General features: G+C 38.1%; 1 protein-coding gene across 15 annotated transcripts; it reads left to right on the top strand.

Annotated features, from left to right (window-relative positions):
* The first annotated feature begins 1,040 nt into the window (after positions 1-1,040).
* Positions 1,041-22,606, top strand: vit (vitrin). 15 transcript variants are annotated; one of them, XM_042736196.1, is made up of 23 exons: positions 1,041-1,195; positions 6,458-6,554; positions 7,581-7,640; positions 7,732-7,888; positions 8,844-8,977; positions 9,517-9,594; positions 10,081-10,242; positions 10,465-10,497; positions 10,986-11,024; positions 11,113-11,166; positions 12,410-12,472; positions 12,584-12,646; positions 15,135-15,209; positions 15,395-15,460; positions 15,941-16,003; positions 16,810-16,860; positions 17,043-17,075; positions 18,043-18,108; positions 18,208-18,355; positions 18,654-18,757; positions 20,198-20,424; positions 20,516-21,029; positions 21,749-22,606. In XM_042736196.1, the coding sequence occupies exons 2-23, from the start codon at positions 6,521-6,523 to the stop codon at positions 21,925-21,927; spliced, it is 2,403 nt and encodes an 800-aa protein (XP_042592130.1). In that variant the 5' UTR covers positions 1,041-1,195; positions 6,458-6,520; the 3' UTR covers positions 21,928-22,606. The 15 variants fall into 15 exon arrangements, with proteins under 15 accessions (XP_042592130.1, XP_042592133.1, XP_042592131.1 ...); XM_042736197.1 differs by having other exon boundaries at positions 1,042-1,195; positions 12,587-12,646; XM_042736199.1 differs by lacking the exon at positions 11,113-11,166.
* The last annotated feature ends 5 nt before the right edge of the window (positions 22,607-22,611 follow it).

The raw sequence follows: 22,611 nt of genomic DNA, 5'->3' as shown, positions 1-22,611 counted from the left end.
ATTTTCTACAGCAGCTTGAGACATATCAATGCTATTCCACTCTGATGTACTGTACACATCATCATTACAGCAAAGAAGCAGTAACTCCAGTTTGATGGGGTTTCTTGAGGACATGCATGTAGATATAGACAAACTTCAATATGATTTATGCGCCATGGAAAACCCTTCCTAATGTCTGTAGACCTTTAAACGGGGGTTAAATGTAAGAAATAATAATAGTGTCCATTTTGAGTTGGTCAGGTTAGAATTTGTAAATTTTGTTTCTAAAAGGAAAAAAACAAACATGATTATTTTATTATGGCCAACCAATAAATGAAGAAATACAGAAACAAACCAACAAAAAATAAATACAGATATTTGTGCATAAAATGTGCGAGGACAAATAATTAAATGAATACATCCATAAATGCAATAATAATGTAAAAAACTAATAAATGCCAGAGGAAACATTTAGTGGTTCTCAATGATTTGTTTTAAAAAAGACGGGAAAAGACGAGAAGTTATTGTAAACACAACCTATTTACAGACAAAACACCAGTGTGCTCTTACTCCAGGATGTTGCATAAAGCCAGCCAATCACATTAGAGGTTATGAGGAAAGAAAAAACCCTTTCCAGAAGAAAGAAACTCTAGAACTGGAACGGGTGGAAATCAACTGCAGGTAATGCTATGAACGCACAAGCCAGTTTGGAGAGTTATTACACTAGTGAGAAGATAATTATCACTCTTTAAGTCTGTTCTTGCATCTGATAAATACCGCTTATTCAAGACTTTTGTGCATAATTGAATCCAATGCCTGACCTACTTCTCATAAAACTGAGAGTGTTCCAATAATTATTAATCAGCTTTTATAATAAATAGATGTAAATCTAAGTTGTTTAATCTCTCTCTCTCACTCTCTCTTTCTCCCTCTAAAGTTCTAAACGACCTGCAAATTGGATGATGAGTGAAAAATGTATGGGTCATAATAACTGAGACATGCTGATGTTCTGTCCAGCAAGAATGACTCTGATATGGAAAGTTTTGCTCGTGACCTTGATGACTGTTCACACAGCTGTGCGTGTGTTTAGGGTGGGACTGAAGGAGGCAGTAACTTTCCCCTCCAGCATCACACACACACACTGTCAGGTCAAGCTAAACGCGCGCGTGATTGGAGTTTCAAAGCGTCTCTGCGCGTCAGCCGAGCAGCTCTAAAGGTAAGATCTCCTCTCATTTCACTCACTTTCATGTGGTTTCGGTTTCACGGAGAAAAAACAAAAACTTCCAGTTTATTTTTAATTACCTGCGGCTTTGTGGTTCAGTTTTTTTCTCCCCCGCCAATTAAAACTTTTGCCTGAGTAATTATAGAGACAGTGTCGCGTCACAGACAGATGTGCGCTTTAGGGAATGCGCGGAGAGGCAGTGATCTATGCGTTCACGCGCATATCTACAGTAGCTGTACTCCAGCAGCAGCTTCACACCGCTGGAAGCTCTCTGCTCTAGTTATTTTGTCACACTGGCGCATGTGTCTGCTGTTTATAGCAGCAGTATGTGAGGAATCGCTGTGAGCTTGATCAGGCTTGTTGTATTGAGTGAATGATGCGTGTCTGTGTGTGGAGATGTGAAGGGAAGCTCTGTAGAGACATGTCTGCTCTTTGAGGACTGCAGGAGTCTGCTGTGTTTCTCCTGCTGTTCTTTGTTCTTTCTGTCTATATATGTGTTAACATTCATTATTCCCAAATATACAGTAGCTATACAGCATGTATACATACAGTGTCAGAGCTGTGACTTAAGAGCTGTGGTGCTAATGTAGGCAGGTATTGCAGGTTTAACTCCAGCCATCATTTCCTGTCCATTCACTCTATATACAAAGTGGCAAATAAATAAATAAATAAATACTGCCTCTCCGCATTCCCTAAATACATTACATTTGGTTTATTCAATTTGTTAAAGAATCAAGTGTGTTTAGTTTAACTTTACATTGGAGCTTTTAAGACATAGAGAAACTATGAAGAGGGCATACATTATATGATAGTTTACTACTTAAAAGGTTATATATTCATTTATTTTTTTGCTGATCTGTGGACTTCCTCATCTGGGTGGTGGGGGGGGGGGTATATGTTGACTCAGCTTGCACTCAGGTATATACATTTTTGTCCAATCAAATACTGTCAATAAGAATGGCCTTCATCCTTTTTTTACTTGACACCCATAAGCAGTAGTAATAACTTAACAACTAAACAAGTATGCATCATACTGCAGCGTTTGTGCTCCAGAGATGAATGATTCCTCATATCAGGTGTGTTGTTGAGGAGAGCATGCTGTTTACTAAGTGACTTAAGTGATCATGTGCATGAGAGAGCATCATTTTAAACTTTCCTCAACAGTTCTTTTTGTTTTACAACGCTCTCCAAATGCAGAAAGAAAGATTTTTTGAAAGATGCAGTAAAAAAAAAAAAAAAAAACCTGAAGTACAATCTAATTGTATATACAAAATACAAAATAATTCCATTGTATGAAAAGATTCATTTAAATTCTAGTACATAGTATGCTACACTTTAAGTTCACGTAAAGTTCAATGTTTTTATTCTTTGTGTTGTTCTGCATTTGCTGCAGTGGTGCTTAGCTGAATGAGTTTACTTGAAAGTATATCAGTAAAATGTGGATTAAGGGATATTAGACTGTTTCTTAGACCAGCACATGATTGTTCAGGAGATTTTTCAGCTCAAGGTACCGGCTGACTCTGATCTGAAAATGAGCTGTGTTCAGTCTTGTGTTTCAAAAAACATTTTCCTTTCTTTTTTCTTTTCTTAATTGTGGTGGTGGAGTTCAGCTACACAAGCTTTCATGCTGATGAGTTTATTTATTCATATCATTTTGGATGTTTAGTGATAGATGTACTGGTCGTCTGTATTTGGGTCTGAGACGCTGGGATAGACTCCAGCATCCCTGTGTCCCTACAGAGGACAGCAGCTTTGGAGAACAGAGTGATGGATGGATGAATAATGTGTATAGTTTCCTTTGATGAAAAACAGCCTTGACTTCATTTTTGATGCTTGAATGTGTCTCAGCTTTTCTTTCATGTGTGGACTCCATGTGGTCAGTGGTTTGGACTGTCTGCTCATTCTGGGCTTTAAGAAGAGTAGAAGCTCATTGATCTCAAAATTCCTCCCTAATCCGGGTGTTATTGTAACACTGAATTATTATAGCGGCAGAAAAAAAAAACTATATATGGTGAAGCCCCTAGGGGGTTAAAACACAACATGAAACGTGAGTGAAACATGAGTTCAATTTGAGTTCAACAAGTTCCTAAATCACCTGTTACAGTGAGGTATGTCATTGTGGCGTTTAATGAGACAGACTCTGCCTGTTTTGGGGCCCAGAAAGGCCTTTGGGTGTCAGAAAGTGGTGCCAGGGACTGTGGTGCGTCTGAAGTTGTCATGGCAATTAGATACATTCCATGATTTCCCACAAAGGTTGCCTCAAGAAGCAGAGAAATATACAGTGGAAGCCTTTTCACATATCTGTCCTGTCAGTTACAGTATGGTTTGGAATACAGTGTAATGGCTTTTAGTAAATCAGGCCTGTAGCTCTGGCAGTGGGGCCTGCAGACGGGTTGAGTTCAGAGACGATGTGTTGGTAGCAGCAATGTGGATGCTGCCTGTAATGATGAGACGAGAAATTACTGATCTGCTGTGCTAGCTTTCATTTTGCAGTGGTTAGTCTTTGTTACCCTGAAGTGGTTGGGAGTGTGTTTTGAGCAATTGTGAACTGCAAAATATCCAGAGAGCATCATAAAACCAGGGTTTACGCAGGGCTGCCATTAAGAAACCAGTTGTATCCAGAGGCAGTGCACAAAAATACACAAAGAATGGAGCACAAAATCTGGATCCCTGAAATAAGGAATTTAAAATAACATGGTCTGATGAGTTATCTTTCTTTATATTTCCTGTAACAAGACTGGTTTAGAGGTTTGTACAAAGTCAGTTGATATGGTCTTAAAGTATGGAAATAGAATTGTTGCTTAATTCCAAATAAATAGATTACGATCCATAGATACATGTAAATGAAATTTAAAAACATTAAACATATTGACAAACAAATAGAATGAGATCCACAAATAAATCTTAAAGTTTCACAAACATGAATTAAATTCACAAATAAATCAAATGAGATTTACAAATAAAAAAAAACATATTCACAAATACATATTTATGTCACAAACACAACTTTGCCTGGCAGTTATTTGTGAATTGCGTCCTGTGCATTTGTAGAGAGTTGCACGCATTTGTGCATTTTCGAATTGTGAAACATTTCTTGCATCAAGACGTGCTGACAATCTACAAACACATGGACTCCACCCACCATCTGCTCAAGCCAATCAGATAACAGCCACATTTCGCTCACCAATCTTAGCACGATCTCGCTATAGCCAATCACATTTTGCTTAACAATCAGGGCGTCTCATCCTGAGATAACTTCATTCATCTGCATTGGCTCAAATAGGTAATATAAGGGCCATAAAATGTGTACAGCAAAAGATGTTCAAAATTGGATTTCGTTAGACCATTAGACTGTCTATCATATCAAGCCACATTATTATATTTTACGTGCCTTTGAAAATGTCAGAGAAACAGTGCATGATGAAGTGTGGTAGGTTAGACTAGGCTATGTGTGCTCATTTACAGTGTGTTCTTTCACTGTATGATTCAGTTTATTAAAATACATTTAGAATGATTACAAAATTTAAGATATGGGAGCAGAAAATGTATACATTTATATAATTTAATATAGTTTATATAAATATCATTTATATATGAATGTCGTTTCTTTTCTCCAAAAAACAACATGATTTCAAATGTGATATTAAAATTATGTGATATTAATATACAGTTCAACAAAAAAAAGTTAATTAAGAGACTTTTATATTGTCTGTTTTTGCTCTATTTCGACAACAAAAATAACTCCAAACACAGCCACAGCACTGCTTTGCGTATCTGAGCAACATGATGGTGTTTTGTTACTGAATGAATCAACCGTTTAAATGATTCGGTTCACTTGCAATGACTCACTTATTAACAGTGACTTTTTAAATAATTTCAAATGTCAGTATTCAAGTTTTTTTTTTTTTTCTATGCATTTGTAACTGCAGGTTAAAGCATCCCATGTCCCTCTTTGCATTAAACAGTGTGACATCTAAATGCAACTTCAGATGCAGCTTGTTTCCTCTGCATTGCAAAGATTAATTTTGTTGAGATTTATACTATTTGCTTTGTAATAGCCCAAATGTCTCATTATTCTAAATGACTAATTATATGCAAGAATTTGACTCAAAAAAGTCAAAAAGCACAGTTTAAGAACAAAAATGGCTCTATAAATGTAAAAAAAATGCTCATAAAAGGTAAAAAATCTATTTAAACTTATTGGTAGATTAATTTCTATCACTGTTGTGAACTGACCACCACAGAATATCAAAAACTTCATACATCGTTAGATCCACATAGCAGCTTACAGTATATACATTGGCTTGACTGAAAAACTGGGAAATGCTGTTGGCTGTTGTGTGAAGGCAATTTATCCTATTACACAAACGACCCATTTTATGGCCCTTATAATTACATATTTGAGCCAATGCAGATAAATGAAGTTATCTCAGGATGAGACCACCCTGATTGTAAAGCAAAACGTGATTGGCTGTAGCGAGATCATGCTACGGTTGGTCAGCGAAATGTGGCTGTTATCTGATTGGCTTGAGTAGACGGTGGGTGGAGTCCACGTATTTGTGGATTGTCAGCACGCCTTGATGCAAGAAATGTTTCACAATTCACAAATACACAGGACTGCGATTCACAAATGCGTGCAGCTATCTACAAATGCACAGGACGCAATTTACAAATAAATGCCAGGCAAAGTTGTGATTGTGACATTGTAACGCAATAAAAACTTCATTATCACAGGAAGAAGGAGGCGGGAACTGGCGAACATTTAAATTAAACTTTAATAATAAAATAAACATTAAAACACAAACACAACCAAAACCCAAAATAAAACCCAGGCCTGGTCCTCTCTCGTCTTACACATTCGTCGCTCCTCCCTTTATCCTTCCGGAGCTCCTCCGTGGGACTTGAGTGGCGCAGGTGTCGCGCATTCTCATTAACTCCACCGGCCTCGCTCCGTTCCCACGCCTCTCGGCCCCGCCCCACTCGTCACAGACATAAATATATATTTGTGAATATGTTTTTTTATTGGCAAATCTCATTTTATTTATTTGTGAATTTTGTTTGTGAAACTTTAAGATTTATTTGTGGAACTCATTCTATTTATTTGTCAAAATGTTTAATTTTTGTTAATCTCTTTACATTTATTTGTGGATCATAATCTATTTATTTGGAATTAAGTAACAATTCTATCTCCATTTTAACATGCTAGTCTCATGTGTCTGTAAAGTTAGCGATGCTTTTTATTCTGTATGTTTACAGGAAGCAATACAGAGGCTTTAGTGAACATTTGACCAGATTTACACTCCTGCTGTGGAGCTCAAGATGAGTAAAGCAACTCTCACTACTGTCTTTATAGGTAGGTTTGTGTATTTATTTCATTTCATTAATAATTGTGTTTAACTGTGTTTTCATTTTTTTTTTTTTTAATTCCCCCTATATGCATTCAAACAACTTTTTTCCTATATGCATTTGCTGATTCTTCACTAAATTAACTTTGGATGAACAGACATCCTTGATTATGCATGACAGTCCTGGCTGACTAACACACTCAGCGTTCTTCAAGCTATCATGTCTGGTATCATTTCTCAGTAGGATGATACTGGAAGGCTGTTTCTTTACCACTGCAGATTGGGACTAAATGTTTAGCAGCAAAAGTAATGTTATTCTTGTATTTATTTATTTGAAGACTAACCAGATAATCTATAAAGATGTCATTCCTTGGTTTCAAATAGAATGTTTATAGCATTTATAGTTACTTTTATTGTTGAAATTCATGGACATGCCCAAACCTAGAAAAAGTTATGGCAAATTTCGGCTGAAAAACAATGCACACCTGAGATTGTGAAAGAGAGATAGGGGTGGGGTGGGGGGAGAAAACACACTTTCCATAGATAATTTAGTGGGGAAACCATGGAATTTTTTTTTGTCATATTTCTTTGTATGATCAGTGCCTTAGTTGGTTGTTGGTTCTTTGTTGTATGGACTTTGAAATAACTGAAATTCATTGGTGATGTTATGACTATAGTTGCCCATTTACTGACAATTGCACACCTTGGAAAGTTCATCAGCCAATCAGAATCAAGAATTCAGTAAACTGTAGACGGCATAAATTCAGTCTAGTAACGGTTCAATGGGTGTGCAGCAGTCGTAGTAATTGAACAGCCTACATTTAAGTTTAAATAACACGTTAAAAAAAAAATTGTGTTCATTTTAGAGATGTACAGCCCTTGCATATGTTTGCAGTTTTACTGCTACTTTGAGTTCTTGCACTACTCTAGGGATAGTCTTATTGCTGTTTTATTTGCCTTTAGGGACTGTAAAAAACCTGGATTATGTTATATTATTGTAATTTGCAGTTGTATTATGTTCTGTGTGTTCCTAGCATTTCTACTGACTTCCAGTGGAGCAAAGCCAAATGGAAAGAACAAAAAGCCAAAACAAGGTAGCTGTAACTAATATGTTTATAGTAATATGCATGCTTGAGACATTTGCTACCACATCATTTTCTTCTGACATTGCTTCTACTTTTCCAGCTGTGCCAGCAATAGAATGTGATATGCGGGCTGGGAAGATCAGTCTCTCAGAGTTTATTGTTAAGTGTCCAGCTAACTGCAGGGAGACCAAGGAGAAAGTATATGGGACGGGTGTGTTTGCCTCCATATCCAGTATCTGCAATGCTGCCATTCACAGGTGAGCTCAACCACTTTACAGTCTGTGAGATCCAGTGTTCACCTGGTGTTAATGTGTGATCAGTAGGACAAATGAAAATATTATGGAAAAGCTTGAGCTCTCTTGATGAAATCACAAGTTTCTAATCTAACTGAAAAGAAATTAGCAGAAATGTACACTTGGCAAACATTGTTACCCCACATGACACCAGCTCTTGCACCTGCAGAAGTTCTTGCAACTCCAGTTGACCTTTGTAGTTATTGGGGTGCGATAAACAGCGTTTTCAGAGATTTTTCATAATATTTTAGTTGTCAAAAAGTGTGAGATACCTGTATATGATGCTATGGATCTACCTCAGGAAGGGAGAAGATGGCCTTAGAGATCTTTCACAGCCTTCCCTGTGAACATCTGTCATCTATAGTGTCTGATCGTCCAGTCATCTGTTTCATGGCTGTTAAGTGTAATCACAACATCCTGAGAGGTTTAGAGAGCAGGAGAATTTAGCTGAAGGCCTCATGGGTCAAGGTCTGACCCTATAAAACTTGATAAATGATTAGAATAACATGGGTGGATCAAAAGGAAAGCTGAACAAAATGTGTGTGCCTGTTCAACAAATAATATCGGCTGAGGAGGTTGTGTTAGTTTATAAATTGCTATGATGTATCAGTCAGTGCACATGTGGGAGATATATGCAGCCAGTAAAAGGCAGATGGCATGCATTTTGTTTGGATTATATTCTTATTCCATAAACTGCCCTCAGAAGTGATCAGACTATCTTTACCATTGGATCTCAGTCAAATGTAATTTGCATAATCCCATCTCAATTGATTCAGCCAATGCACAGCATAGCATTTCAATAATTTTTTTTTTTAACTTATTATTCACTTTTAGCTATTAAAGCTGCCCAAATCAATACAGATCCCTTAGATAAATACATCTCACATTCATGGTGTTTTTGCTGTTATTGTGTTGTCAGTGGAGTCATCACTAACTCTGGAGGAAAGGTAATTGTGATGAAGATGGCAGGACAGGCGATCTACAAGGGCAGCCTTGCCAACGGTGTCCGCTCTCTGTCCTTACCCAACTGGAGAGAATCCTTTTCTGTCTCAGGTAGTGTAGACCTTACTCTGAACAAACACTGTTGGAAAACACCTATATGTATCGGCAAACAGGGTCTGTATAGCAATCAAATAGAAAAGAGAACAGAATATGAATTCTTTCCCCGCCAGCGTTTTTGAAAAAATATGCCAGCCACCGCAAACATTTTTGATAATTTTCACTAAAATGTCAAGGCCCCGAAAATATTTTGTTGTATGAATATCTGAACATGCAATAAATCAAAATAAAGATCAGACCCACTAGATTGCTTCCATTTATATGTGGCTTATTGTTGATGATTACATTATTTTCATATGCCTTGGCTTATGAGATCACTCCTTTCTGTGTCTTCCTCGCCTGTGTTTTGATCAGAGATTCTGGACTCATTCAGAAGCTGCGTAATAGCGCCCCCGAGTGTATAACAGTGAAAAACCTGGAAAATTCTGTTTTTGTAATTTCACATGATGAGTACTTTCTCACATGCCTAACTTCTTCTTCTTCTTCTTCTTTTTTTTAATATTGGATTCATAACTTTTGGTTCTGTGTGTCAGTGGGTAAACCAAAACAGGGGGTGACCTACCCATCCACTCTGGTATTTGTACCCTCAAGACCCACCACAGTGAAAACAGGTGAGCGGTTTTAGCCAGCTGTTTTACTCATATGTGTGTTATGTCATTAAACCTTTCCTCTAACTTAAACAGTAATACTTGGCACTAACAATGCCAAGATCAAGGGTTTGATTTCCAGGGAATGTATAATAGCTGAGCAAGGGCGGACTTAACCAATAAGCGAGGTAAGCGAAATAGTGTGCCGTTCTCCTCTGACCAGATGTGATCTGTCTCTGGGGCTCATCTAGTTGGCACGGTCTCTGCTGACATTCAGAGCTGTCATAAAAGAGCATATAGTTTTTGTGTAGGGGCCCCATACCTGAAATTTGCTTAAGGCCCCCAAATCACTAAGTCCACCCCTGTGGCTGAGTAGACAAGGCAAGATCCAGCTAATGTGAGGTTCGACCAGGGTAAAACTTCAATCTTAAATGAAGAAAAATCCTTAAGGATCTCTGTCTGACAAACACTGTGATTAAAGTCTCTCACAGCACGTTTCCTTGATCCCAGGTGAACCAAAAGACCTACCGTACTCCACAGTGTCGCCTGTGACAGAGGCTCCGGAGGCGGAGCCGAGCTCTACTGCAGCTCCACCCACAACCACTCATGTGACCATACCCATCACCACATCAGCCAAGCCACGGGCCACCGTTCATAAAGTCCGCGAGGCAGGTGAGGCAGCCTTTTACAGATCTGAATAAATCTTAATTGAATGAATCATAGTTTATTACAGTAAATTCAATGCAATGCTTTTATCCATTTGTTCATTTGGGTCAGTTTTTCAGTACCCTGTTGAAATGAGCATCCTGTCTGGACGATATGGATCAGGTTCCCTCTTTATCCATCCTCTTTCCTTTCTCTGTTTCTAAAGCAAACTCTTTCTTTCTGATCTAGGCAGCAGTCACCCGTATTTCAGCTCTGTTGCACGTAAGTCAAGCAGTCATGTTGAATCTCCCTCACGTGGCACTTCTTGTGGCTGCTGGCCGCTGTCTGCTGTCATATAATTTTATTCAGGCCTTCTGGGTGTGTTTTTAGTGGTTTACAGAACTAATGGTCTCTTGCAGTGTTCCTTTGGTTCTTTGTTTTCGTAGCAACCGCCTGTGTCTTTTGGGGTGTAGATGGTGTTGGCCTGTGAAAAGTCGGCACGAAACAGCATTTCACTTCAAAAATATGATGCTTTTCTAAGTAACAAAGATATTCATTGAAAATTCTTCTTTGGAGCACCAGTTGTTTCAAAGGCAGAACTAATTACTATATTTTGATGAAGTTTTAGGATATTTTCCTTTAGACTTACATGCACTGATGAGTCCTGCTTAGTAAGACCAGGAGTTTATGTTGACTTTAAGGTTGCTGTTACAGTAAACCGATAATATATCAGTGCTTCAATATTTGTTTTCTCTAAATACTGCATGTAGGACAGTCACAGAGCACCCAAGGAAAGGGTCCTGCGCAAGGTATGTTCTACTTTGACACTGTCTGTAGTCCTCACTTCCTCTGTCAGTAACACAAGCCCTAAACTCTAATCATAACATTTGTCTAAAGCATTTAGAGGCAGCTCCGTCTATGCCAATAGGTTTTCACCCCGCACAAACACAGGTAAACCACACTCCTCTTACTCTGTTTGTCCTGTCTTGTGATGCTTACCTGTTGTCTTTAAGTTTCTCTGTACTCCAGGAACAGGTATATTGTTTGGTATTTTGATATATTGCTGGTGATTGTTTATGTCCTGAGCTAGATGAATGTTGATCTCACTTGCTGTTTTCCTCCAATATTCCTAGCTATCCCTCTCTTGTATACTGTACGTTTGTCTCTTTAATCCAAATATGTAACTGTTTCAAAATCTGTATATGTCACGCTTCCTTCTGCCAGCAGGTGGCGCTGTGACTGTGAACCACAATAGCCACATTCATCCAGTTTGATCTAAAACAGACACTTTGTTTCCCATTTTTGTCACTAATTTAATTCCTCACCATGGCAACACTGGTTGAAATCAAAAATCAGTTCACAATTGAACACCTCCAGTGTCTTGGCATCATGTTTACCAAGTTTGGTGACAATCACATGAATCTGTTTTGGAGTAGTATTTAAAAATTCTGATCTAATGACTGATATTTACAAAGTCTCTACAGAGCCTCTACTCCGTGCCCTTTCGTATGTCCATGTCCATGTCCTCTGTGCATGAAGAAGATATGAGACGCTTCCTGCCATCAAGCTATTTCCTCACCATGATCAAACCATTTGAAATATAAAAATCGGCTCACAATTTAATTTCTTCCCACAAATGGAGGAATTTATTTGTCTAGGGTAGATAGCACAGTAACCTTCCTGGTTGTTACTTACCTGACTCCTTACCAGAAACTCTCGATGGGAATTGTCCTGTCTTCCGTCTTTTTGTCTCTCTTCATAGTTACCTGTTGCACTGTTATGTATGTTGTGCCTGCAAAATAGAAAGCCTATTACCATCTGAATTAAATTTGATGAAATTATCTGAACTCATTGGCTTACCTGTTCACATGACTTGTTCCACGCATTACCTGCAAAAAAAAAAAAAAAACTCTGTTGTGGAAATTAGTGTATCCTCAATGTATCCTCCTCTGTTGGTGATAATATCATTCTTGTTATGCACAATTAATAGTTGAAGACAAGGAGCACTTAAGAGCTTTCCCCAAAGACAGAACGTGCTGTTTTGCATACAGTATAAGAAAGGCACAGTCCTTGGTATATCACACTGATAGATCAGTTCAGATTTTCTATTGCTAATTTAGATGCATTGTGTTCTTTCAGTGAGGTGCAGCTTTTCATGTGGCTTGTCTTGAATGTGTTTGCATTTTGACGGCAGGTGTGCACAGGTCAGAGACGAGCGTCGCGATCAGAAGACAGCCACATGCTTCCTCAGCTTCAGGTTCGCATTACTCATTCATTCAATACAGACATCACTCAGTAGCAGCTGCGATGCAGGCATGAACTCTTGCTTTCTTCTCTCTTGGATATTTTTACATCTGTTACACATTAGCAGCTTTCAGTCGGGTGCAGCCGCAGTCTGAGAGGAAGCAGCACACAGCGCAGTCTAATCCCGGTAAGTATCTGCAGATGCCGTCTATTAGCATGTGCGTGTCTCCGCATGTGTGCTGATACGCATCAAACAACACAACTGACAGTCCAATGCTTTTTTTTGCATCAGAGGGATCAGGTAAAGCTTTGTCTGAAATTAGCACCTTTAGACACAGCAAGGCTTTAGCTAAGCAAGTAAACATGCTCAAATTATACGTGACAGTAAATGAATATTGAGTACATCTTGGTTATATTTACTAACAACTTTACCAGCTTACTGCAGTGACATCAGGTAAGTTAGAGACTAAGAGGCAACTTACTTTGTCTAATTATGCTCCACTGCCAATTAAACCAATCCCATAGGAAAAATGTATTGCTCAGTGGTTGCTTTTCCTAAGCGCAGGAGATATAGAAGAGATTCTCATATATCTCTTATTTTAGTATCAACAGCATTTCAGATGTTTCTCCTAAAAATCCTTAGGAGAAATGGAAGTAGACACAAATGAGACATGAGAAATATTTAAGAAAAAAAGAGTGAAAATGAGAATGTGTTGGAAGAAACATAGAATATATTTTTATTATCTTGCTGCTATCTCTATCAAGACTCCATTATAGGAATATTTTATTGCTCAGTGGTTGATCTTTCTAACCTCAGGAGACTTAGTTGTGATTCTCATATATTTCTCATTTTAGTCTCAACAGTGTCACAGATGTTTCTCCTAAAAATCCTTTGGAGAAATAAAAGTAGACATAACTGAGCCATGAGAAAGTTCTGAAAGAAAGGAATCCAAAATGACAATGGGAGATAAACGTGTGAGAAACATGGGAGATCTCGTTATTGTCTATAGAAATGAGGTTACCTTAAGATTGAATGGAAACTTTTGCTTGAGTCTCCTGCTTTAAAGCTTTAGAAGAGATCTCGACAACTTTACACACTGTGCTCAGATATTTCTCCTTAGCTAGACTCTGGATCTCTCACATTTGTCTCTTTCAAAGCCTTAAAAGAGATCTCAACAACGTTACACACTGTGCTCAGATATTTCTCCTTAGTTAGTGACTCTTGATCTCTCACATTTGTCTCCTCAAAAGTTAAGAAGAGGTATGGCGGCATTTTAATGCTCAGATATTTCTCCTACACTAGACTCGAGAGCTCTGATATTTGTCTCCTCTAAATTTCAGAAGTGATCTCAATAAATTTACAAAATGTGCACCAAGTCAAATGCCTCAATATGAGCTCAAACATTTCTTCCATGTATTAATAATCAAATTAGTAAATTAATAATCATAAGCCATTTATGTGCCTTTCAGCAAAGAAAGTTCCAGGGTTACATTTTCTGCAGATCAGTTTTGATTAAGGCATCGGGTACATTACTATTTCCAACAAAATAGTAATAGTATTTTGCAAAAAAAGTAACATTATCCTTATTACTGAATAATTTCTCTCTCGATACAGCCTTTAACTCTGAATTTATTTATTTAGTGCCTTTCAAGTATTTGACTTGAGATCTCTTCTAAAGCATTACAGGAGACAAATATAAGCCCCACAGATTATTAGAGAAAAATCTCAGCACATTGTGTGATGTTGTTGAGATCCCTTCTAAACTTTTGAGGAGACAAATGTGAGAGATCCAGAGTCTCTAGCTAAGGAGAAATATCTGAGCACAGTGTGTAAAGTTGTTGAGATCTCTTAAAGGAGACCATTTTGAGAGTGTTAGAGTTTTTGTCTCAGGAGACAAGTTTGAGAAGCAGGAGATTCAAGCAAAACTTTCCATTCAATCTTAAAGTAACCTCATTTCTGTCTAGGAGAAATATTTGAGATGTTGAAGAGATCTCACTTTTGATTTTTCTTTCCTATGGGATATTGTCAAACAAAGTCAAAGTTGAATCGACAGTTGTCTCTCTGAGCAACAAATTACGGCAAGTCACCTTTATTTATAAAGCTATTTGTTCAATACAAATTGTGTCAAAGCAGCTTTACAGTGTTAAACAGAAAAATAATGTGTCGATAATGCAAGAGGACAATACACACAGTTATGGCGTTTATTTATAAATAAATCCATGTTTTTTAACAAATCGGTTCAGTGTATGATTAATTTACTCACTCACCTGCAAAAAGAATCACTGTAAAATCCCCTGACAGATGCACAGAACGACAGTGCTGCTGGACTATATCAGTGTGTTTGGAGTTGTTAAAGCAATCTGAAGTTTTGATCTAGATATAAAATGTTATTTTTATTTTAATTAGATGAAATTAGCAGATAGCAAAATATGAAAATAAATAAAATGTCTAATGCCATTAATGCCTGTGTGATATGCAAAGTGATTATTTTATCAAAACAGTCTAACTGGAGTTAACGTGAAAGAACACTTTGTTTTACTTTAATCTGACAGTAAATGATCTCTAAACCTCTAAACAGGGTTAACAGATTAATATAAAATATTTCCTTACTAAATAAACGTCTAAAAGTCCATTTGATATCTTGAAGTAATAGTTTTTCAATCTCTTTATCTAGCATTTGCAAGAAGAGATTGGTCTCACCCTGCGTACGCACGACCTGATTGGTTCTCTGGCACCAGAAGACCAACAGGTATCATAATCATTATGCAGGTCTCATCATCCAGTTTAATAACATAACCCTCCAAGTGAGCAATAAACAAGACATAAACATAGATTAAATATCCTTTTAAATTCCAATTGAATATCCATAAACACTTCATAATTCATGCTAATCGAAATTTGACATGAGGCCCTACCATCACTTTCTGTGTTCAGATAGTAGCCCCTCTGTGCCAAACACAGGCTATAAATGGAGCAGGATGAGTACTGGTGACCCTGCAGGTAAGGACTTCATACACTGATGTTATATGTCTACGGTTGTACTAGAGGAGAATACATATATAAACCCCTCACATAAATCTGAATTATGCTTTCATATTATGCATAGCACATGTCTGTTTTTGATATCACCATAGCGTCATATCTATGTACATAGGTTCCTAGCATATCTGCTACTCGTTTTCACACTGCATTTACTTCCTTCACATGGTTTAAATAGGCCACGCCGCTAGCTTTCAAGTTAGTTTTAGAAGTCCATGCCAATGTGCGACCCATATGATATCAAAAACATTCAGAGCAGCATGCATTTTTGCTGGAACTTCATCATTCATGTCTGAGAATAGGTGGTAAGCTACAGGTTTTGTACTCCTCTTTATAGCTTTTGATTGTTTGGCTTTTTTTCACATGGGCATTATGGGTATATTTTCCATAATGCACTAAGCTGAATTAACTGTTCCTGCAAATGCTGCCTCTATTCTGCAGCTCTTGACCCAAGGCCTGATAACACAGAGTATGAGCACTGGCTGTATAACTTTGGACAGTATTGTAAGTATTCTCATTTTGTTTTATTATTAATACATGCATGCCAAAAAGTCTATGCAATGAGTATATGTTATACATGTGTTATAACACATGTTCCGTATGAACATGGCTCTCTGTGAGCATTGTAACCTGGCCTAAGCTGCTTCACCAGGCTTAGCTGGTTTAAGCTGGTCTCCCAACCTGGTCAAGTTGGTCTGGTCTAATGGGTCTCTCTGCCTGACTTATGGTGGGAAGCTTCCATTTAGTGATGTAATGGCAGTGAGCCCACACACTCCATATAACTACAACATCTGTCCCCATGTCTGGATTCAAAAGAGTCTTTGTTGGGAGCCTCAGCCATGTTGTTAATGCTGCTGGACTCTGGTTTGTACCACAGGGTCAGATGATATTTGAGTTATCTAGCAAAAAACTGCCCCTGTCCCTGCCTGGGCCCAATTTCCTTTCATAAACATTTTGCTAGATAGCTTATTTAAATAAGTTAGATTGTTTTTGTTACCTTACTGCCAATAATACATGCATTGGTATAATGTGGCATGTACCAAAAAGGGTATCTGTACTCATCCAGTAAATGCTATAATACAAATAATACCTGGATTAATGAGAAGAAACTTAAAAGCATTTGTCAGTCCCCCAGTTTTACTACATATTTATTAAAAACATCAGACATTATGGCTGTGAAATCTGAGTTGTGGGCATAGCTCCAGTGAGTATGTTACTGGTTGTGTAACTGTAGTGAGGACCATCACTGTGAGCCACTGTCTTTGTGAAACTGGAGGCCTGATTCATGTGTACATGATTTCTGTTTTCAGCTCCTGCGCCAGAAGAACACAAGCCTCCATCAGAGACCAGCCACACCAGAGGTGTGTCAGAGGCACAAGCACATTTGTATATTCGAGCACACAGTTGTCTCACAGTGCACAACATCGCTATATAGTCCTGCTTAAGAAACTATGACAGAATACAGGATTTTTAATTTATTTGATTAATTTTTTTTTTAATGACTGCATGATGTATATTAATTAGTTTGTGATTACGGTCACAGAGTCGCTTGCTGGGTCAAACCCATTCGAGTCAGGTGAGACATCTAACTAACTTTTTTTTGTTGTTGTTTTTTTGCCACATGTGCCTATATGAACAATTTTAAAAACTCCAAAACATACTTATACATACAATTCACTGCATTTTCCTGTTGAAATGAACACTATTACCTGTAAAACCAACACTTTTCTTTGGATTCTTCTTTGCCTGCGTTTGATCAGGAGATTTAGCACTCTTTCATTAAATGTGTAATAGCGCCTCCTACCATAACATGGTGAAAGCACAGAAAGCTGGAAAATACTTTCAGTGGCTGGGAAAGGGTTAATAAACACTTATTTTCCTGTGGTTCCAATACTGTGACATTTTTCTGTGTCAGATAAAACTGAACATGTCTTTGGTTCCACTCACTGAACATTTCACTGAACATGCCAAACGTGTAAGCAGCAGCATAATATCATTTTGCAGAAAGGATTTTTCTAATGGGCCTGGTTTGCTTTATTATGTGTTTATTGCATGTTTTGCAATCAAAAGTAAAGTAACTTGACCAGCAAAATCCATTACCAGGGCCTTGTAGCCTTTCTTCTATTTCTTTTAAATTATATAGGCAAATTATTTTATTTTAAATTTGGACTTGACAATATAGCCATACAAATAGCTCTTTAAAGAACTATAGATAAGGTTCATGATTTTCCTAACATGTAATTAGGTTATACTTTATTTTGACACTCCACTTTAGACTTTCTACTAACTATAAGCAACTTTGCAACTACATGTCAACTAATTCTCATTACATGTCTACATGTACATGTTTTTCATAGTCACTATGCTGTATGTCGTGAACCCATCAAAGTAAAGTGTTAGAAGATATTAAGCAGACAGTCTTCATACTCTCATGGCTGCTAGTTGACATGTAGCTGCAAATTAGCTTACTGTTAGTAGAATGTCTAAAATATACTATTAAAATAAAGCGTTACCTGTAATTGTAACATCCTCTCATCTTCCAGGTTTCAGCGCACAAGGACACGACTTAACAGCCAGAGTTCCTGAACTCATGTCTCAAGGAGATCCAAGTACAATTCCTTCATGCTCCTTCAAAACTGTCACTGATTGTGAGACCATTATTCACTTTCTCTCATGGCTCTCATTTTATTCTCATCTTGTCTTTGTAGACTGTAAAGTTGATATTGCATTCCTCATGGATGGCAGCTGGAGCATCGGGAAACGCCGTTTTAAGATTCAGAAAGACTTCCTTGTGGACGTTTCTCAGGTCATTAATGTGGGTGTAGCTGGACCCATGATGGGCATCATTCAATATGGGTAATGATGTGTCCCTGTCCCAGAAAACACTCAAATACTTGAAGTATTGATAAGAATAAGCGAGGGACTACCCCATAAAACAATTTACAGCATGAACTTACAGCATGGTTTAATTCATGTATTCATATATTATTCAGTAAACTCAATGATCAATAGAGGCACATTTGTACATCTCTAAGATCAGTGCTGTAGTTACATCGATAATGTGCATTTTAGTGTGTACCAAACAAACCAAAACATACATATACACAGGTAGATCATTCTGATATAACGTATCAACATTTCATTTCTGATCCAGGGATGATCCAGTCACAGAATTCAGTCTAAAACAGTTCTCCAGCTCCAAGGATCTGAAACCCGCCATCAGCAAAATAGTCCAGAAGGGTGGTCTGTCCAATGTAGGTGAGTGAATAACCCTGAACTATATCCTGAAGGCCAAAAAGCAGAAGTCATCACATGGTTTCACTGAATTTCACTCTGTTTCCACACCTCAGTTTCAAATAAGATCTAAATCTGAGCTGGGAACTGTGGCTAAATTACAGGGCTGGTGCCACTCTGTGGTGTTTTTGTGTAAGCTGACCAAATGCCTGAGGTTTATCCAACCTAGAGATTCGTTTTTCACATTGGTTGTATGGTTTGTGTTATAGATTGTGTTTCACTTTAATATAACAGTGGAATCCTGTAAAAAAAAAAAAAAAGGCAGCTGCCCTCTCTAGCAGAGCTATGAAGTTAAAGATAGCCCGAGGACACAACATTATCTGCTTTGATGAATCTGGTTAGATGATGTTTAATCAGGACCATAGCCCTTCATCTCCTGTATATGATGTACGCAAACCTGCTTGTTTGGACTCTGAAATTCCTGAGGGCTGCAGTGACCCCAGAAACTATGGGCACTAAATTCATGCGCAATTTATGAATTTTAGAGAGCAAAATATCAAAGCAAGTGTCATGTATTGTAGATAAAGATGATACACATTTCTACACATTTCAGTGCTAAAACTGTCAAAACAATAGATCAAGGGTTGAAAATATAGACATTTGGTTGTAGTAAATGTAGCAAGCTTGGTGACCTAGGGGAGAACTGACTTTCATGCATCCACTAAAAATCATTAAAACATGGCTGAATAAAATACATTAAGCATAAATGATAGTGAAAAGTGAAATTGCTAAAGAGAAACTCTCTTGCTGCATTTGAGACGATAAAGACACTTGATCTAAAAGCTGGAAGATAAAATATTACTTTTTGAAACACTAGGCATCATACATTTGCTGGCTTTATAAATGGTTGGAGAGAAAAGAACTGATAAACACACTAAACAGTCTTTATCAATCTTATACTATGTAGTTTTACCTGAAATCAGTCAACTTCGACTGACCAAAATCTGAAGACTGGCTCCAAATCTCAGTACTGACTCATCCGGACTGCAAAATGGGGCAGAAATCTGGGCAAAAGTCATGCAGAGTTTTAGCAACCTTCATGCACCAACATTCAGAGGCTTTTAGGTGTGCCTTACATTCCCCAGGACTTTTTTTTAGGTCCATTTAATGTAGCATTTGTATAAGTATGAAAATTTGAGCAATCAATTCCAAGTGGTGGAAACAAAGATGAAGTCTTGTGATGTTTTGCAGTTTTATTAACTGCTGCACTGACAGTTTTCAGTAGTAGCGTGCTGCACCCTTGCCTTTTCCTGAAGTCCTGGAAGCATTTAAGGAAAGCATTTCAGGGTAGAGACTGGACCCAAAACAGTGCTGCAATTGAAACACAGCAGAGAGTGTTCACAGGGAGGAAGGCTGATGGAACTGTAGCTGTTTTGTACTGATTTTAGCTCTGTGGCCCTTTAGGAAAGGCCCTCTCCTACATCAACCAGCATTTCTTCAGTGATGCTAATGGGAACAGAGGTGGGGCGCCCAATGTGGCTGTGGTCCTGGTGGACGGCTGGCCCACTGATAAAGTGGAGGAGGCCTCACGTCTGGCCAGAGAGTCAGGCATCAACATCTTCTTTGTCACCATCGAGGGCCCAGATGAGAATGAAAAACAGAACGTGGTGGAGACCAACTTTGTTGACAAGGTATTCATTTTGACACATACCAGAATGTCATGGCAAATGAACACAATTGAGGGAATCAGAGAGAACTTTATTTTCTTGTTTTGGTCTGTAGGCTGTGTGCAGAACCAATGGCTTCTTCTCGCTCCCTATCAAGAGCTGGTTCGCTTTGCGCAAAGCCGTACAGCCTCTGGTGAAGCAGGTGTGTGACACAGACCGCCTGGTTTGCAGTAAGACCTGCCTTAATGCCAACGACATTGCCTTCGTCATCGACGGCTCCAGCAGCGTGGGAACCGGAAACTTCCGCACCGTGCTCCAGTTCGTCGCAAACGTGACGCAGGAATTTGAGATCTCAGACACAGATACGCGTGTAGGAATTGTACAGTATACGTACGAACAGAGGCTTGAGTTCGCTTTTGGACAACACAACAACAAAGCTGATCTGCTGAATGCTATCAAGCGTATAAACTACTGGAGCGGAGGTACCAGCACGGGAGCCGCCATCACATTTGCTGCAGATCAACTGTTCAGCAAATCCAAACCCAACAAACGCAAGATCATGATTGTCATCACGGACGGACGCTCTTACGATGACGTGCGGGCCCCGGCGCTGGCGGTACATCGTAAAGGTGAGTGCAGCGGAACACAGTAGGTGCCTAGGCCAGCATCCGTGGTTGTTTCTGGAGCAGTCAGTCAGTGTGTTTACATGGACAACACACGGATCCACACACTGCAGTGGTCACCCGTTTGATAGAAAACAAAAGAGCATGGCTTCAACAACGTCATTGTCTGCTTGCACGTATAGCATGACAAATAATTAACTGCACTTGAAGCTTTCAGTAAATTAAAAATGAAACACCCAAACCGGTATATGGTATATTGATTAATAATGAATATATGTTATTACTTGAAATGTTATATGGGATGAATGTGGACGTAATGACGTGCCAGTAATCAATCTATGTAATATAACATGTAAAACGGGAACATGAATGGAATATTCTAAAAGCAACTCATGTAAACACCTTAATCATGATATTGTCTTATTTAGAATAAGGTAAATAATTAGATCACTGATGTCCATGTAAACGTAGTCAGTGACTTATTTTTAGTAATTTTGTTACTGGATTACATGTGATGTTGGTCAGTAAACATGGGTAAATCACATTAAACAGCAGTCGGGGCCATAGCTAGAAATTCGGGGCCCTACTTAAATGTTGCTGAATGATAAAAGTACCTATTTTAAAGGATGTATTTACAGTGTCTGTGAATGTGAAGGAAGCTGACTTTCAGACCAGCACTTCCTACATTTTTGAAGTATTGTACTCTCCCGTATCTTATGAATCAGGTGTGATCGCGTACTCCATTGGTATAGCCTGGGCAGCACAGGACGAGCTGGAATACATCGCCACTGACCCCGACAGAGACCACTCTTTCTTCGTGGATGAGTTTGACAACCTCTACAAGTATGTATCAAAGATTATTCACAACATCTGCAATGAGTTCAACTCCCAACCACGTAACTGAACCAAGCCTACCGATGGAAATTGCAGAATATCAGCAAAAATCCAAGGAGTAAGTGCATTACCACACAGTTAGAAATACAGTGTTATAAATTTAGGATACTGTAGTTAGAAGCCTTACTTTCTGGATGAAAAGCTTAGAGGACGGCAGCATATTTCCAGATTTGATTTTTTGCAATTTAAACAAAGTACAGTGTGGAAATGGTAAAGATGGCAGTGGATGATCTTGGATTAACATGTGATGGACTTCACAGATTTACAGATTTTCTGACATGCACATCCACAGAGGTATTAGAGAAAATAATTGCTTGATTTATGCATAGATGGTTTCAGTTATAGACTATTTATATTTTACACGCTGAACACAAGAAAATGAAAAATTATATAAATTAACAATAATATCTTTGTTCATATGGAAAGCTTATAACTAATTGTCTGCACAAGACAAAGATGTTAATAAGTTACAGAGAATACAACTACATTTAAAGAAAAATGGCAATATTTCAAAAGCTCATGTTGTGTGGTTTCTCCTAACCATTCTAACAGAATGGTTTCTTTTTCTTGTCAGTTTAAATTCATATAATGTAATTTTTGTATTTGTGTATATATAAAAATGCTTGTATTTTTGTCAACTGATCAAATATGTTAATGCAGTTTTTAATAAAAATTATTATTAAAAACCAGCAAA

Source organism: Cyprinus carpio, chromosome B13 (genome assembly GCF_018340385.1).
Source record: "Cyprinus carpio isolate SPL01 chromosome B13, ASM1834038v1, whole genome shotgun sequence".
NCBI classification, from domain to species: Eukaryota; Metazoa; Chordata; class Actinopteri; order Cypriniformes; family Cyprinidae; genus Cyprinus; species Cyprinus carpio.
This window is presented reverse-complemented; position numbering and strand designations above follow the sequence as displayed.

What these genes read in the sequence shown, in the direction of transcription:
- vit (XM_042736196.1), top strand. Translation starts at nt 6,521, where the DNA reads ATGAGTAAAGCAACTCTCACTACTGTCTTTATAG. An exon ending in AGGAAAGGGTCCTGCGCAAG is followed by an intron (nt 11,025 to 11,112) that starts GTATGTTCTACT and finishes ATTTGTCTAAAG; the next exon opens with CATTTAGAGGCAGCTCCGTC. An exon ending in ACATGCTTCCTCAGCTTCAG is followed by an intron (nt 12,473 to 12,583) that starts GTTCGCATTACT and finishes GTTACACATTAG; the next exon opens with CAGCTTTCAGTCGGGTGCAG.